Consider the following 16,272-nt stretch of genomic DNA (forward strand, 5'->3'; position numbering starts at 1 on the left):
CTTCACATACACATCACTGAAAAACATGCTCTAGAAAAGAATGTGACACTCATGCAGAAAAGAAGAAAGAAACTGGTTTTATTCTTGGACACTGAAGTCTTGTTACGGCATCTAGCTGCATTCCCCCTGACTGGCTTTGCCTGCACAAGGATGGATTTTAACAGGGTAGGGCACCAGATACAGACCAGGAGACCATCACGGGAGGTAAGTAACCATTTACAATGAGTCAGAGCATATGGCAAGTGTAACTCAAGATTGGGATTTTCCAGGGACCAGTCCGCCCTGCCAGGTGATCTTGTTTCCTCGAAAAGGCACTTCCGGGACCAGAGTTGGTACAGGAGAGATGGGGACAACAGAAGGAAGTACTGGGGCAGAGGGAGAGAGATGCTTCCCAATTTAACCCATTATGGTGTCATGATGGGGCGGTGGTGAGAACGGTTGGGTCATTTTCAGTGTATCAGAAGAAGCAGCAAAGGCCACCTGCAGGGCTGGGCATCGAGCAAGGCTGGCACAGAGCCCCAGCACCTCCGGGAAGGGCTGCCAGGGCTGTGGCCAGTGATGCTGGCAGGAAGGAGCAGTGGTGGGCATGGCCCACCTGGAGACTGGTGCAGGAGGCAAGGGGATGGGAAGGGGGAAGGCAAACTGGGTAAACTCATTCTGTCCATTCCTTCTTGATGGACAGGTTCCACTCCCAGGTGAGATGGTCATGCTTGTCATCATCCGTGAAGAAGGATTTGTTGTGATAGGTGCCTCGAGCCAGCATACCCTTAGGAGCCTCTTCAATAGGTGTCAGGAACTCGTACTCCTCTGGCCGTGGTCCGTAGCTGCCCACCATGAATGTGGCTTTGTCCACTAGGAGAAAACAATCCACAGGGAATAAAGCCCCTTAGGTGGGGAATGATAAGGGAGAGAGGAAGCCATGAGCAAAAGAGCAGAAAGGAGATGGGGGAGAAAGGGACAGTCCATGTCAGCAAAGGAGAGCAGAATCAGTGGAAAAAGTGGGTTAGTGAAGCATAAGGACGGCTGGAAGGATAACATGGATGGATGGGCTGGTGAACAGGCAACTCAGCCCATACACTCTCACATGCATGTGCTGCTAGAAGGGTGTGAGTACATCCAGCATATGGCTCAAGGTAGAAAATCAAGGTAGATTTCCCACTACTTCTCTTTCCTGGTATAAAGACACCAGTTATGTGTGCTGAACAGGATGCTGAAGCCCTAGAGGTGGTTGCATGAAAATGCCTGTGGGATGTGTGTGTGCAAAATGGGGCTTTCCTCTGCCTTGTCCAAGCAGAGCAGCACTGAGGAGAACCCATGGGCAAATACAGGGCCCTGCACACAACGAGAAGCTTCAAAGAGCAGGTCTGAATTTCACCAAGTGCTTCTGAAGAGCTTTCAGAGGGTGGGAAGCTCCACACAAGTTAAACCACTGCACAGGGGATGGAGAAGAGGAAAAGAGCTCTGTATGGAGAGGCAATTCCTGGCAAGCACTGTCTAAGCAGAGTCTCTGTGGACTTTGCTGCAGACAGCGGTGCAGCATACAGATCCCAGAGCTGGCTCATACTGAGTTTGCACAAAACAAGAAATAGCTGTCTTGGGTGAAGCAGGCTTATGCACTCTGCTGAGAAGTCACCTCCTGCATGCTAGCACAGGGTGGGACTTGGGACCAAGGGAGCCTCTGTCCCAGTCCAGAGCTGCAGGAACACTTCTTTGAGAAGAGGGATCACACAGGTAGGAGCAGAGGGGTGCAGGGCATGCAGGGCTCTTACCCTTCACCCCTGTCCGGTAGGTGTGCTGCACATATTTCAGTCCCGACACAATGTCCCTGTTTACCTGCAAGAAGTAACCAGAAGTAAGTGTTAAGAGGAGAGTGTTGGTTCTGTATCTGATGATTTTCCTCCTCCTTAGGGACATACCCATCTTGGCTCCCTACACCAGGGAGCCTCAAGTCCCTAAAACAATTTCTCCACAGGTACCTGGAGACCTACCGCAGCCTCTGTGCATCTCCTGCACTTCCCCATCCTTTGCCCAACTTTGAAGCTGACTGGAGCACATCAGTCAGGTTCTCAAGACATGCTGATGAGGACAAAGAAAAGTGAAGCAGGGAGTTCCTGTTTAATAATTTTCATATTGAAAACCATACATGGGTAACTAGTCATCCCTTCAGCCTAAATGGGTAGGCAAGATCAGCTGAACACTTCCAGCTGCCCTCTAGCCTCCATGGGGAGCTGGCAAGTCTCTTCTCAAAAGACAGAGGGACAGTCTTCATAATCTTTTCTCAAATCTCCCATGGATAGCTTGGATGTCTCCACTGCTGCTCCCCTCCAGCATACACTGCCTTCCTGCAGTGTACACTACTCAATCTGAAAACAAGATGGACAGATGCTCTTACATCCCAGGGTAGAATTCACACAGTATGAGCCCTTACCAGCCATGGAACTGAGGGAGGGAGTTAGAAAAACCTGTCTGGCTTCAGGTATCTCCTGTCAACAGGGCGCAGATACAGGTGGAAATGTTTCACAGCACAAAAGAGAGCTGGTGTCTTGGGGAGAGCACTGGGGGACAATCATCTCTGAGACAGCAAGCCTCAGAGAAAAAGGGAAATCTGCCCTACAGAACCCACAATATTAACATCCTCCCTCATCTGTCTCAGGAGAATTATCTTCCTTTCCTTCCTGCCTTCTCTTCCAAGCCCAGCTTTGAAGCAAGCACTTGTGGAGATCATCAGTTCAGTGCTGGATGCCACATTGCAGCATGGCCAAGCTTCATTTTCAGCTGTAAACAGAAGAAATGGCTGACCCACAGGTTCATGGGAGTGAGGGAGAAATGAGCCCATTTGGTTATATCACAACTTGAAGAATTCAGGTATCTTCAGCCAAATGCTGCAATATTACATCTTTTTTATGTGTACATGAAGCCCAGTAATACTGATTGAATCAGTACTTCATGAATAGCCATTCTCTCTTCTCCTCCCTGTTCATTTCCACTTAGTGTGAAGTAAAGATTTTCCAGTGGCTAAAAAGCAAAACCCAACTCAGCCAAAACTACCCATCTGGCTTTTAAACCACTTGCTGTTTATCAGTGTGAGCAAACAGAAGTCAACTTCCTCCAAGGGGTGAGCAAGCAGAAGTAATTTCCTGGAAATACCTCATCCCTTGTTGGGTAGAACAACACCTGAAGCCAGAGGAACTTTACAAGTGCTCAGCTTTTGGGCAAGCATGCTGCCTGGCTCTAGTTATCTGATAGACTGCCACTGACTGGCCTCAGTAACTGACAAGAAGCAACTGGGAGGAAAATAACTCACTCTGAAGTGGATCTTAACTCTGTATTCCACACCTTCCTTTAATACGAAGGTCTCTTTCTTGAGTGCTTCGAGGTCACCTGCAAGGAGAGGATCAAGCTGTCAGCTAGAGATGTCACAGTGGGGAGACACCATGCACAGGGGGAAGATGGGGGTGGGGCTGCTGTCAGAGGTGAGCATCCCTTTGAAGGATGACACCTGTAAAAGGAGTACACAGACATCTGTACAAAATACACAGAAATGCCTGGATGTACACATCTATCTGTGCCCGCAGAAGATAATGCCTAAACAGACACAGGTCTGGGCACATACACATAAAGATGTCTATGCACAGACTGGTTGAGCATATGCAGGAGTGTGTGTATGCTCCATCCATGCCCAGCCCTGGCTTGGGTGAAAGGAGCATGTTTCACAGCTCCTGCCCAGCTTGGAAGGCTGCCTGGGCCCTGCAGGGTTCTGTGTGGTTTTGGGTGAACAGGAAGCTTCTCTGCCTCTCCAGGCCCAGCTTCCTCTCTCTGCAGAAAAGCCCATATAAGGTTTTCTCCTCATGTCCCCAGGAGCGGAACTGCAGTATTGCTTGATTCTGAAGTTTCAATTCAGCCTGTTACCCAAATGCATGCACATCCCCTGTGCTCATGAAGTCTCATTGAAAGGAAGTAAGCAGAGATGGCAGGAGAAAGCCAGGAGCTCCTGGAGCAGTCTAGATGAAGAAAAAGACCCTTAACATTTTTCTCTGTTACATCTCCTTTTGTATTCATATGTGTATACCTTAAAATAAGAAACAAGGCTAAGATGCCTTCAGAGTTCCTCTAAAACCCACTCTAGCACCCCAAGGACAAACCCTCTTGGAGCATGCCAGGGCCTTTGCTTGTTCCCCTTTGTGATCAAGGGCAGAGCCTGTGCCTACCTGTAAGGTCCATAGTGATCGGTCCTGGAGCAGAGTCACATACCAGAGTGAGTCGGGTGACCACCACATTGGGAGCTGTTGGGTCTGCAGGTAGGAAAAGTCAGGAGGAAGCTGTCAGCTCACAAAATTAAATGCAATCGGAGGGGAATTACTCTGAAGAAACAGGGATGCCTTCCTACACAGAAACTGCATTTCATGAAACACCCAGTAATGCCAGGCTTCATTAGCACAATAGGACCACACGTCTACCCAGTCCTTCCACATGGATCCCTCTGGCCTCCATCACAATACCTAGAGGTGGTCTTTCCGCGACAAAAAACTTTCTTCTTAAGATCATTCTGAGCAACAAGACCACCTTTCAGCATAGGCTGATCCCTTCATGTTCCTCACCCCTCAAAAGTCCTCCGAGACGCACACATCTCCCACCACAAGTCCTTTTCTGATGCCAGCACTCCCCAGTAATGTTCCTAACTCCTAGCACTCAGAGCATCTTTCATGCTTACTTTACATCCATCTTTCCACCTGCCCATCCCCAGTCCTCCAGCACAAGCAGTGCATGTCCCTGGTCAAACAAGATCCCTCTTCTTTGAAGCTACCTACCTTACCTCATCCCCACAGCACTCTGTCGCAGTACATCTCCCCAGTCCCTCCCCATCAGTGTACCCCAGCCTACCTACTACCACAGGTCCATCTCCCAGCAGGGATTTCTTGTACTTAGCGAGGCTTTCATCATCTTTGTCCAACTCTTGCAGCTCCTGCAGTGTTTTCTGGGGAGGAGGTTTGTAATTGAGTTTCCCATCCAGCTCATCATCATCATCCTCCACATGAGGTTCTTGGGTCTTCTCAGTCATGGTGACTTGGTCTGGGTAACAGAGGAAGGGACAGTCAATGAGATTGCTCTGGATGGGGGTAGTGTCCCTGGGGGCTCTCACTCCAGGCACAGTGTGTCTCAGTCCCCCTGACAGGCAGGCACCCACCCAGTGCCAAAGGCAGCAGGATTCCTACAGGCAAATGGCGACGGTGATCGGCTGCAATCCCGACACTGCTGTGCTGATATTCTGGCTCAAACACAATCCCCCTCTACCCCCACTCCTCTCTCCCTGCAGGCACCACGCGCACACGCAGACCTACACCATTCTTCCCTCCCAGGGAGGAGGTGCAGGAGCAGAGGCTGAAACCAGAGTGATTTACAGCCACTCTGCAGCACAGTTGTGGCCAGCAACCCTGCAATTACAAGCCATTGTACAAGGCTTCAGTGCTGCCTGCTATCTCGCACAAAGAGCCACTGCTACACACTGGAGCACAGAGAAACACGAATAAAGCCAAGGACAGATGTTTCATTCGCCCTCTCATAATGGGTTAAAAGCCACATTTCATAGAAAGATGGAATACCTGACAGCCACTTCCTTAGATTAGCACGTCAGCTGAAGTTCTCAAGGAAGTGGGCAGGATAGTCTATCTGCTGGCATTCCGTGTGCTCTCACTAACAGCTCACTTCAGGCACTGATCAGGACTCCTTCCCACTGAGGAAAGAAGCATGGTGGTGACCACAGAACAGCCATGCATAACCGTGCTGCTCCAGTGGGGCTTCTGGGAGTGGAGAGGCAGGACAGTGGGAGCCGCAGTCAGCACGGCTGGGACATGCACCGCTGAACGGCAAAAGGGCAGCGAAACTGCTTGGGTGGCAACCCAAATGGGAGCCAGAGCAGGGAAATATCAACCAGTGGGCAGCCAGAGCATGGGGTGGGGGAACAGGAGACAGGCAGGAGAGGTAAGCAGTGCTGCGCCAGGTCCCCTCTAGTCAGCTGCCTGCCTCACGGAGCCAGCCACATGGTCCCAGCCACCTTCCTACTCTTCAGAGGAAGGCTGAAAAACAGAGCAGTGTCCTGGTACAGTGGCAGTTGCCACAAATGGCCAAGCCATTCCTTGTTCTTTGGCAGCAAGAGGATTTGGTCAAGCTACACAGATTATTCAGTTCACTTCCTCTTATGCTTCTTTGAGAGTGTCCCTACTAAAAAGTCCCCTTTTGCTTGCTTATTTGCAATTTTCCAAACAAATCATTTGTCCTTCTCTGCAGCTGTGGCCTTAACATTTGCCCCTGGTCCCAAAAGTTAAACCGGGAGCTAATGGGATAGTTTTTTCATTCATTAAAACAGAAAGGAAACACAAAAAAAAAAAAAAGAAAAAGAAAAAACAATTGTTCAAGATGAATCAGCAAGTGGTATCAGGCAACACTGAGTAGTATGCAGACTTCTCAGAGCAATTCCAGTGCTGGGAAGAAAAATAATCAACGAATGGTACATTGGCGTGCTACAAAGGGACAGAGAAGGACTGAGCAGCGCACAAACAACAAGATTCAGTCAGGTATTCTAATTGGAAATGGTCATCTCAAGACGACTTTGCAATTTTGTGGTGAGTGAGGAACTAGTACAGAGTGGGCAACTGGGAAATAAAAGGGAATTTCAATCCAAATAAGCAGGAAAAAAAGCAGGTCCTAGCAGCTGAATAACCCTGGCTCAGTTCATGCCCCAGCTCTAGGAGTGTGAAGTACCCAAATACCATAGGAAAGGCCTGTAGGACAGGCCCTTGAGCTTGTCCTCACGAGAAAGGAAACCAAAAGCTCCCTCCTGAAAGCAACAATTACACATGCCCCACCACTCTGTGGCCCCAGCACAGTCGCCTTAGAAATCCTCACAATCCCCTCAGTGCCACATTTGGCACAGGAAGAGGCTGTGATTAGCCATGACAGCAACTGCCAAGTCTTGCCTTCCACTTGGACTCCAGCTGCAGGTCTGAGCACTGTCCCAAGCTCTCTCACAATACCAGGCTGCATTTACCACCAATACAAGCACATACCAGAGGTGCCTGCCTGCCTCCATCCTCCTGTGTCCACCTCTTGTGGTTTATCACAGGAGAGGGTCAGACACAGGAGATGGAAAGAGACATCTCTGTCCACAAGCACAGAAAAGGCAGAGTGAGGACTGGACCAGCTGGTTGCTCCTCATCCCTCAGCCCTGCCCTTTGCATCACACATGCCGCAGAAACTGTCCCTGCCAGCCCAAAGGGGGGGGTTCACTTGAGGGGGAATGCTTTTAGGTTCCGAAAACCTCCCTGTAAGGTGGAAAGACAACCTGCTGTGCCAACAGCAAGAGCCTGCAGGGAACAAGACCAGCCAGGCTGTCTGGGATGAACAACCCCTGACTCACAGGCGTCTCAGGATGGCACCGATCAGACCAAGTTCTGGCATTTTTCCCCAAGCCGTGGACCTGACATTGCCTTCCTGCCAAATTCCAAGGCAGGCGGTGACCAAGAGGAAAGCTCCCATCTCAGCGGCTCCTGCCCCTGCTTGCTCCAGCTTTGGAGCTGGTCTCCTTTGCAAGCTGAGACACATTCCTGAGCTCAGGCACCACTGCTTCCCCAGAGATACCATGCTGCTGTCAGGTTCCTGAGCTTCTGTGCCACTGCCCAGGCGAAGGGCCAATATAGAGCCCCCCACCGAGACCAACAGCCTCACTAAAATGAGAGAATTAACCCTGTATTGCTCTAGGCAAGGAGAAATCTGTGTGGCTTGTGTCTTGCCCTGCCACATTTTTCTTGCGTTCCTGTAGCCCCAGCCCACAGTCCTGCATCACAGGCACCTATGAGGCCTGGCAGCACCCCTGAAACAGCAGGGAGAGGGCAAGGGCAGGGTTAGGGACCCCTGTTAGAGAGAGATGGCTGCAGGAGGCAAAGAAGGAATCACGCCTTAGCGAGAGGTGCGAGGGTTTTGCAGCTGAGCTCTGCCTGTGCCGTGGGTGGACAGCTGCCCTCGCACCTGCAGCAGGAGGGGGCAGTGACAAGGTGGAGGGTAGGCACCTCCTCGTCCCCCCATGCCTCCACGGGTTACACAAAGGGGTGTCAGAGGGGCAGCATTTTACTTGCCCTCCGTCTGCTCATCACTTCTCCAAACCAACCCCTGGCCGAGGGCTTATCTCCAGGAAGCGGGTTTAGCAGGGAGGAAGTAATTTTCCGTGATGGGGGAGAAACACACCGGACTCAGCAGCGCCCCCAGCCCTGGCCTCCCCATCCCAAGCCCCGGGGTGCGGGGACAGAAGGGTAGCCCATTGCCCGGGGAGAGCCGGGTACCACGCCGCACGGATACACCCGCCGCCAGCCCGGGACCGCGGGTCTCTTCCCTTCTCCTGCCCCTCCGCCCCCTCGCAGCGCGGAGCCTGACTTCCCCCTCGGCTGCAGGCAGGGCACTGCCCGTCTCCCCGGGCAAGACTGGGCAGCGCCGCCAGCCCGCGGGAACAAAGGCGCAAAGTTGCGCGGCGCCAGCGGGGAGCGGGCCGGGGGTGCGCCCGCTCCGCTGTCCCTGCCCGGCTGCCCCCACCCGCCCCGCGCACTCACCGGCTGCGCGGCGCCTGCGGCCGGGGTCCTCCTCTGCTGTCAGCGCTCAGCCTCGAGCTTTGGCAGTTGGAGCAGGAAGGAAGTTGGTGAAGAGAGGAAAAAAAAAATAACACTCACGCGCAGCGAAAAAAAAAAAAAAAAAAAGAAGGAGCCGCGGCAGCAGCAGCAGCCCACCCGCAGAGGAAGCCCTGCGCGGCCCCGCATGCTGCGGCGCTCCGCCGCCTGCCCCGCTTTGTCTGCGCTGCCGCCCGCCCGGCGCCGCGCTGCGCTCTTTTTGCGCAGAGGTGCACAGGGCTTTGTGTGCGAAGCTGAGCCCGGCCAGGGACGCGGGAGTGCTCGCCGTGCGCGGCTTCGGGCTCTCGGTGAGGGCTGCTGTGCCTGGGAGCGAGGGGGGTGATGTCTTTGTTTTTCTCCGCAGGCTTTTATTTTGTTTATTTTTCTGGTGTAATTAAGGTCGATTTCAAAAACTGGCGCTGATTTATACCGATTAAAATATGCGGAGGATCAGGTTGTGTATTCCCGCGTACGTGGGAAGATAAGGGGTATTGCAAATGGAGGTCATTATGAACCTTATTTTTCCTGCAACCTGCTGCACTTAATCAGCTTATTGTTCCCAACTCCCAGCCGTTCTCACACAAGCAGTTTCAAAGATCAGCTACCTCCGGAAAAAAAAGCTCTCGTTTCCCAGGGTTGTTTCATTGATCTGAAGGATTTTACACTGCTTACTTTCTGAAATATCAGCAGATTTCCTCTTTCTTTGCCACTCATGGAGTGCCCACTTAGTTCATCAGTCACATAAATCCTTCATGTACGTAGTCCTCAGTGCACAACAAATTAGATCATTGGTTTGCAAACAACAGTCTGGGCCTGTAATGACTGATAGACTGCTCTTAATGCATTTACAGAAGCAAAATAAGCAAAGCATATCTATTGCCAATGGGCTCACATTCACTGTCCCGGATTCACATGTCCATTAAAAAAATGTTTGTTGTACACAAATTTTTAAAGTTTGTAGACAGCTGAGAAAAAGGGCTCTTCTTCAGGGATGAGCAGATCTCAGAAGAGGGGGACTGATTTTTCCAGCCAGATGTTGCTTTCATTTAGGCTATGGGTGGCACAATGATTCTTACCTCATGCATTTCAAGGGAATAACAGAGCATATGTCTGTCTGGCAATGGATTCTCATTTATCAGGGGCTATAGCCTCAGAAACATTTCAAGCTTCCATGAATTACCTTCACCATCAAGAAAAATTTATTCTCTACCCCTCTTTTTCACTGCTATACTAACCCACCCCTTGGGCCAGCACAAGGTACTTGACTTGAATACAGTACTGAGATGAGTTTAAATTGTAGCAGGGAAAAAAATATGTAAGCAAATGCATAAGTATATATTGGTGAGTTTTCAACCCAGATAGGTTTCCCCATACTTGTTCATAATGGACAAATGTGGCTAAACATTTATGCCAGCACCAGTGACTTAGTGGGATAGGGATGAGGAAAGGACAGAGCAAATTCTTTCAACTACAGTGCCACTTTATGGCAACCCATACTGCTTACGTAAGCAGTCCTGGCCTGGGAAAGCTGTGAAGAGTTGGATGTGTTAAGTATGGGAGGCTTTGAGGAAGCCTGTGTCTTGTACATCAGCTTCTTGTCTTGGTTTCTTTGCTGTCTGCACCAACTCTTTGGTTTCAGTTTCCCAGTTTATATGGAGAGACCAGAGCACAGTTTAGCTGGGAGGACATGTGGGTTGAGGTTACTGTTCACTCATGGCTTGGTTTGAAATTTCCTTGGCTTTAGCGACTGTGAACAGTGCAATTTGAGCTAGTGTTATTGCAACCATTCTTGCTGAGGAATAGTTGAGATTAGCTTGGTCTCTTTTGTGGGTTTCTTTTTAGTTAAACATCAGACTGTGTGTGCCTTTGCGCAGCTATTCGCACACTGTTTCTGAACGCATGTGAGTATAAGTTAAGATCAGTTTATCCACAAATATGCATAAAGGTATAGGGATATATAGCTCTGTGCCACCATATGTATGCACATTCGGCCTACATGGGTTCATCTGCCTAGCATGCAGGGGAAACAGATTTTACTCCTAGATTAGAAATTAGTCATTATTAATCACGGGGGCATCATGTAATTGCTCTGTGCTTCATGTTCCTATGGTAAGCAGTGTGAGAAGGAGCTGGAGATGTTGGAATCACACCATGCCAAGCAGATGGGAACTTAGAAACCAGGCATGATCCCTTGGGTCAGAATATCCGACATCCTGCTGGGGAACCAGGTCACTGCTCTGCTGGAAGAAAGGAAAGATTTGAACCATGATGGAGCAGAACATCACTGAAAGCAAATCTCTACCACCAAGTATGTAATCTCTGACAAACTGATGCCATGCCATGAAGATCATGTCTTGGCAGACAGTGTCCAGCCCCAGCTGATTCTTTTGCCTGGGACAGAGGGAGGCAGGGACAACAGCTAAAGTGTACCTGCTTTATTGCAAAAAACATGGTAAAATTTCAAAGGTGTTCTTAGTTGGAAAATAATATTTTTTACTTAAAATATTATGATTAGATCTTATTTAATTTTACCCCACTGATAACAGTTGGTTGTACAATTAATAGACCACATTAATAGGCGTGATCAACTGCTAGTGTCTGAGCTTATTTCACATAGTTTATGCAAAACTTTGAACACATATCCTTCAACTACACAGCCTGTACTCCCAGCAGTCATATATGTCTGTAGCACCTTATTGGAAACAACAAACCTTGACTTTTTTTAGAACTGTAAGATCAAAAATTTAGGTGGGTTTTTTTTCTATTTGAATTTGGATTGTTGCCATTAGGTATCCAGTATTTCTGGATTTGAGTTTGTTACAGTGATGGTACATTGCAGCTTTGTGCTGCTAAATGTCATCTCCATCTTTTCAGAACAGGTTGCTGCACTTGAGGAACAGAACTATTTTATTTAGAAGTGACTAATCCAGAAAAATTTCACCTGTTAGAATCTCTTCACCTACTTTTAATTTCCAAAACTATCTAATTTGGAGCTGAAATTTCCCAGGCTGGAAGCCCTGAGGGGAAAAATAAAAAGAGATTCAGTCCAGGAAGGGAATGCATTTTTGTAGTTTTAAGAGGCTCAACAGAGTAATACTTTTTTATGCTGCTCTTGTAAAGTGATTTGTTTTGGAACTACTCAGTACATAGTGTTACTAACTTAGATTTCTCTCTAATGAACAATGGTGCTGAATCCTGTCACTGTCATGAGTTTTGCCTCCTCCTCAAGCTTTTTACAGTCTCCAGGAAGGCTAGAGGTGACATGCTGGGAAGACAACCTCACAGTTCAGCAAATTCACGTCAGCAAGTGCTGCAAGGTAAGCGTCAGTTTTGGCTGTGGGTGTCCCCTAGATGGTGTCCCCAGATGGTGTCAATCACTACGTACAGAGATCCTCTTTCCTGCAGAGATGGGAGGAGGTAATCTGGTCCTGAGGCAGTCACAAGGAGATGGGAGCTGGGGAAGGTGACAGATCAGGGAGCTTAGACATGAGACCCGTCCCTGCCATGTCAGGGAGCATTCACTGCACCACGAGGTGCCACCTAACTCTTTGGTAATCCCAGCACTGCCTTCTCTGACTCTCAGTTAAGTGGGATAAACAGGATGATACAGCCAATGAAGCATGAGTTCATCTTGTATGAATAAAACACAGGCACAAGTTGCCCTAGGATTGGCTTTAAAAATCAGCATCCTACGGTGGATCCTGTTGTGCCTAGGAGAAGTGGTGCCTGTTTTCTTCTTACTTGGTGCTATTCACCTGTTCTAAAGTGCTGCAGAGGGAAGGGAAGGGAAGGGAAGGGAAGGGAAGGGAAGGGAAGGGAAGGGAAGGGAAGGGAAGGGAAGGGAAGGGAAGGGAAGGGAAGGGAAGGGAAGGGAAGGGAAGGGAAGGGAAGGGAAGGGAAGGGAAGGGAAGGGAAGGGAAGGGAAGGGAAGGGAAGGGAAGGGAAGGGAAGGGAAGGGAAGGGAAGGGAAGGGAAGGGAAGGGAAGGGAAGGGAAGGGAAGGGAAGGGAAGGGAAGGGAAGGGAAGGGAAGGGAAGGGAAGGGAAGGGAAGGGAAGGGAAGGGAAGGGAAGGAGGCTAGGTAAAATGCCAGGAAAGGGAGCCAATATTCAGCATGGAGACAGAAGGCACTTTGAGGTGCCAACACAGAGCCCCTGGTGAGGGTTTAACTGGGTTTCTCAACCCCAAATCCCATGGGAATCCCTTCAAACCACCCAGCCACCAGACTTGAGGGCTGTCAGATGGATGAAGAGCTGATCCCTGAAAACATAACTGTGGGCTCGATTTCTCCAACTCCTCCAGAAGTGATTTCTTTGAAAGATGGAGAGATTGGAGATTTAATACTTGTCTAAGCAGCTTTCAGGCTTGTTAAAGTGCTAATCCCATAACCCCCATCACAAGCCTGAAGGTGTGCAAAGACTTCACATGTCACTTCTGGATGACTCAAATCCCCTGGGGGAGCAAGGAAAACAGGAAGACAGAGGAAGGAAAAGGATTTCTTTGGGGATGAGAGAATAGGGGCAAAACAGAGCCAGTTTCCTCCAGAGGCTAGCCTAAGAAAGGCTGAGGATGGACAGAGCAGCTGTGAAGGAGAGAGAGGGAGAGCTAAGTGGGAGGGAGGGGGGTGAGGGAGAAGACAGGGCTTGGTGAAGGGAAGATGGTCCCTGTCATTGGGAAGCAGGAGTGTCTTCTCTGCATCCCCTGCACTCCAGAGCCTAGCATGCAGGAAAGCAGCTTTTGCTCTCCATCCCTCACTAGGTGCTGTGGCAGAAGTCAGTGTTCTGCAGGTGAAGGTGTCCTGGAGAAGTCGCCCACCAGAGCTGGATTTAAAAGAGGACTGATTATTTTAGGACCTCTAAGAAAACAGGTGGTTATGTAAGGTCAAATCTCAGCAAGTGTAATCAAATCCCAGTTCTAAGCTGATCATCAGGCAGGGTGTTGGAGGTATTTATTCAAGCACTCCCTCCCTGTGTTGTGACTTTCCTCTGAAACAGCCAGAGCTGAAGCTGGGACTAAATTAGGAGAGCTGTGGAATCCTCTCCTCCTCTGCTGACCTTGGGAAATCTCCCTTGCCAGCTGCACCCTGACATTCCTGTGCTAAACACTACTCTCAACAGGGAACTTGCTTTTATACTGGAATTTATGGCTTCTTGTCAGGTTGTGTCCAGCCTCTGACTAGCTCTTAGGTGCCTTATGTACCTTGGTGCTTTGCCTGTAGCTCAGGGCATGCTGCTTGCATGCCTCTCTCTATATAACCTCCCTCTGACCCCATGAGACAGTAACTAGCAGCCTCTCTGTGCCAACGTTTTTCCTTTATTGCACTTGTGCTGCTCACATGTTATTGCTCTCACAGCCCTGCCTCCGTAAACCCCCACAGCGTTATTATGGTAGATTCTCGTGGAAGAACTGGTGTGAGAATTGCTGTTCCTCCCACTCCTTCTATTTCTCTTGTATTGTAGACTTCAGTGTATAAAGGAGAAAAACAAATGTGGTGTTCAACAAAAGCACCAATGGCTATTTAAATTCTCGGTAAATATTATCCAATGTCATATATTCACGGAAGCTGAACAAGCAATGAATGTGCAGCATTTGCACATGATGAGTGTTCTCCTCTCAGATCTAATAGAAACATACCCAGAAATAACCCATAGGAGTTTAAGTGGGTCTTGATGAAAAGTATATCATGCTAAGGGAAAGCAAGGCAAGAAATCATCATACTGGTCATTTTCACTGTCATCACCTGCACCACTGGAGAGAGTCCTCAGAGGAGGATGCTCCTATGGGACCCCATCACTGCCCTTGACATCTGGCCAGTGGAAAAAAATTCCCCTTTTTCTCTCTCTCCTTTTCCTTTATTTTCTTTTTCTTTCTAGAAATAATTTTCAGCATTACAGTCAAAGTATGCCAACAGCTGTCATTGTGCCACAAATAAATCTTCATGTATACAAAACTGTCAGAACATCCTTTGTGCAACATGTGCATGCCCCACATGCAATGATGATTACTAAACAATTCACTTAGTCTATGGTGTGTTTATGATGCCTGACTGGACCAGAAAGCAAGTTGCAGTTCCAGGTTCTTGGCACAGAAATATCCTTAGCAGCCTCCCAGTAAGAAGCTTCAATGCACTTTGTAGAGGTGTGTACCTTCAGTGGGAAACAAGAGTGTAGAGGATCTAGATTAAAAAAAAAAGGTTGGAATCTGACAGTGAAAGGCCATTAAAAACAAAAACAAACAAACAAACATTACAGCATTAAGCTCTACACTTGTGCAAGATCCTGAGGGGAAAACAGAAGACTTAGCACTAGCAGTACACCTAAGCAATAAAAGGAGAAAATAAAATTTAAAAAAAAAAATTGATTCAGATTTTCATCCCCTGGCTTTTCTGCTTCCACAGTTATTTCCACCAGGGATCTGCTATCACATGGCAGCTAGAGCATTTAGCATCGATGTGTCTGGGAGCTGAGCAGCAACCCAAGAGACAAGATAATGGAGCAGGAAGAGCTGCCTCCTCTGCCCATTAGTCAAATGTTCCCAAGGAGAGTGTGAGATGCTCCCCAGAAGCAATCATTTCTTTCTGAAAGCCTCAACTGTTACATGAAAAAAATCATAATAATGGTGGCAAAGAGCTGATCTGAATGAGATTGCACAGCGGTGCTTTTATGTGGTAGGAGGAGGAAAGAAGAATATGTCTGTTGCATGGTGTGAAAGACATGGGAAGGTATGTGCCCCCCTAAGAAGAAGAAAGAAACATTTTACCAAAGTGTTTAGAAGAGCCTTCCATTCTTGGGCTGCTGGTTGCCACGGAGAAAGAATCGATCATTTAAAAAAAAAAAAAAAAAAAAAAAGATGATAAAAGGAGCTGTCAGGAAAGAAGACATCTGGAGCTGACTTGTGTACAGTTTCTTCTTCTTAGCCCAGTGACACTGAATCATTTGCTTCACTGTTTTAAACTGAATAAAACTCTGGGACTATCTGATTCCTATTTAAATAAAAACACACTCTTTTTTTTTTTAGCAAGGCAGTATTACTTCTCTGTTTAGTTCAATGCATGATCATTTTAGAGAGCACTAGCGTGTCATTTAATCACTGTTCACAGGCACATGGCATGTAGTTCATACAGAAGGAATCAATTATGAGAAAAGAAAAATCTGAATAAGACCCTTGAGACAATACTGTGGAAACTGTGTGATTCAGGTACATTTTTAAGAGCAACCACAAGCTCTGATTTATAGCAGTCACCTAGATAACCAGATTAACTACCTGGGTTTGATAAAAAAGGGAAAAATGCTAAGTTTTGGTTCAGTATATTAATGTTGAGCTTGTTCTGTAAATGTCATTCAGGAGAGAAATAATCTTATAAATTAAAAAGTGGATATTTTAATTGCGGGCAGAGTGAAAGCAAGAAAGAAAAGATGCTTTTTAAAATGATCTAACAAGCTCAGTGCTACTGTGTCATTACCAACAGCCTGGATGCAGACATCAAGCAAAGTTAGTGCCCAGAAAGAATGCTCACTAATGATACTGCTTTCTCATGGGACAGCTTTGCAATGAGCATGGGGATGCTCTTAAACAGTGAATCACAGAGCAGTTAGAAACAACTGAGCTTTTTGTGCTGCATGG

General features: G+C 48.1%; 1 protein-coding gene and 1 long non-coding RNA gene across 3 annotated transcripts; one reads left to right on the plus strand and one right to left on the minus strand.

Moving 5' to 3' along the window:
* Positions 1–61: 61 nt before the first annotated feature.
* Positions 62–8,762, minus strand: ARHGDIB (Rho GDP dissociation inhibitor beta). 2 transcript variants are annotated; one of them, XM_048301789.1, is made up of 6 exons: positions 8,598–8,762; positions 4,882–5,070; positions 4,209–4,292; positions 3,305–3,381; positions 1,770–1,833; positions 62–852 (listed from the first exon to the last, which is right to left on the minus strand). In XM_048301789.1, the coding sequence occupies exons 2-6, from the start codon at positions 5,057–5,059 to the stop codon at positions 653–655; spliced, it is 603 nt and encodes a 200-aa protein (XP_048157746.1). In that variant the 5' UTR covers positions 5,060–5,070; positions 8,598–8,762; the 3' UTR covers positions 62–652. The 2 variants fall into 2 exon arrangements, with proteins under 2 accessions (XP_048157746.1, XP_048157747.1); XM_048301790.1 differs by lacking the exon at positions 8,598–8,762 and adding an exon at positions 5,601–5,700.
* Positions 8,763–8,801: 39 nt separating this feature from the next.
* On the plus strand, positions 8,802–15,814 carry LOC125325083. The gene is made up of 3 exons (XR_007203197.1): positions 8,802–8,959; positions 10,769–11,968; positions 13,408–15,814. It is a non-coding gene; the product is annotated as an uncharacterized LOC125325083 (long non-coding RNA).
* Positions 15,815–16,272: the final 458 nt, after the last annotated feature.

The sequence above is a fragment of the Corvus hawaiiensis genome, chromosome 4, assembly GCF_020740725.1.
Source record: "Corvus hawaiiensis isolate bCorHaw1 chromosome 4, bCorHaw1.pri.cur, whole genome shotgun sequence".
Taxonomy (NCBI): Eukaryota; Metazoa; Chordata; class Aves; order Passeriformes; family Corvidae; genus Corvus; species Corvus hawaiiensis.

Excerpts from the sequence above, each read along its gene's own strand:
- ARHGDIB (XM_048301789.1), bottom strand. The coding sequence starts at position 5,059 with ATGACTGAGAAGACCCAAGAACCTCATGTGGAGGATGATGATGATGAG. Across the intron at positions 3,382-4,208 it reads GATCACTATGGACCTTACAG|GTGACCTCGAAGCACTCAAG; the intron begins GTAGGCACAGGC and ends CTCTCCTTGCAG. Across the intron at positions 853-1,769 it reads CTACCGGACAGGGGTGAAGG|TGGACAAAGCCACATTCATG; the intron begins GTAAGAGCCCTG and ends GTTTTCTCCTAG.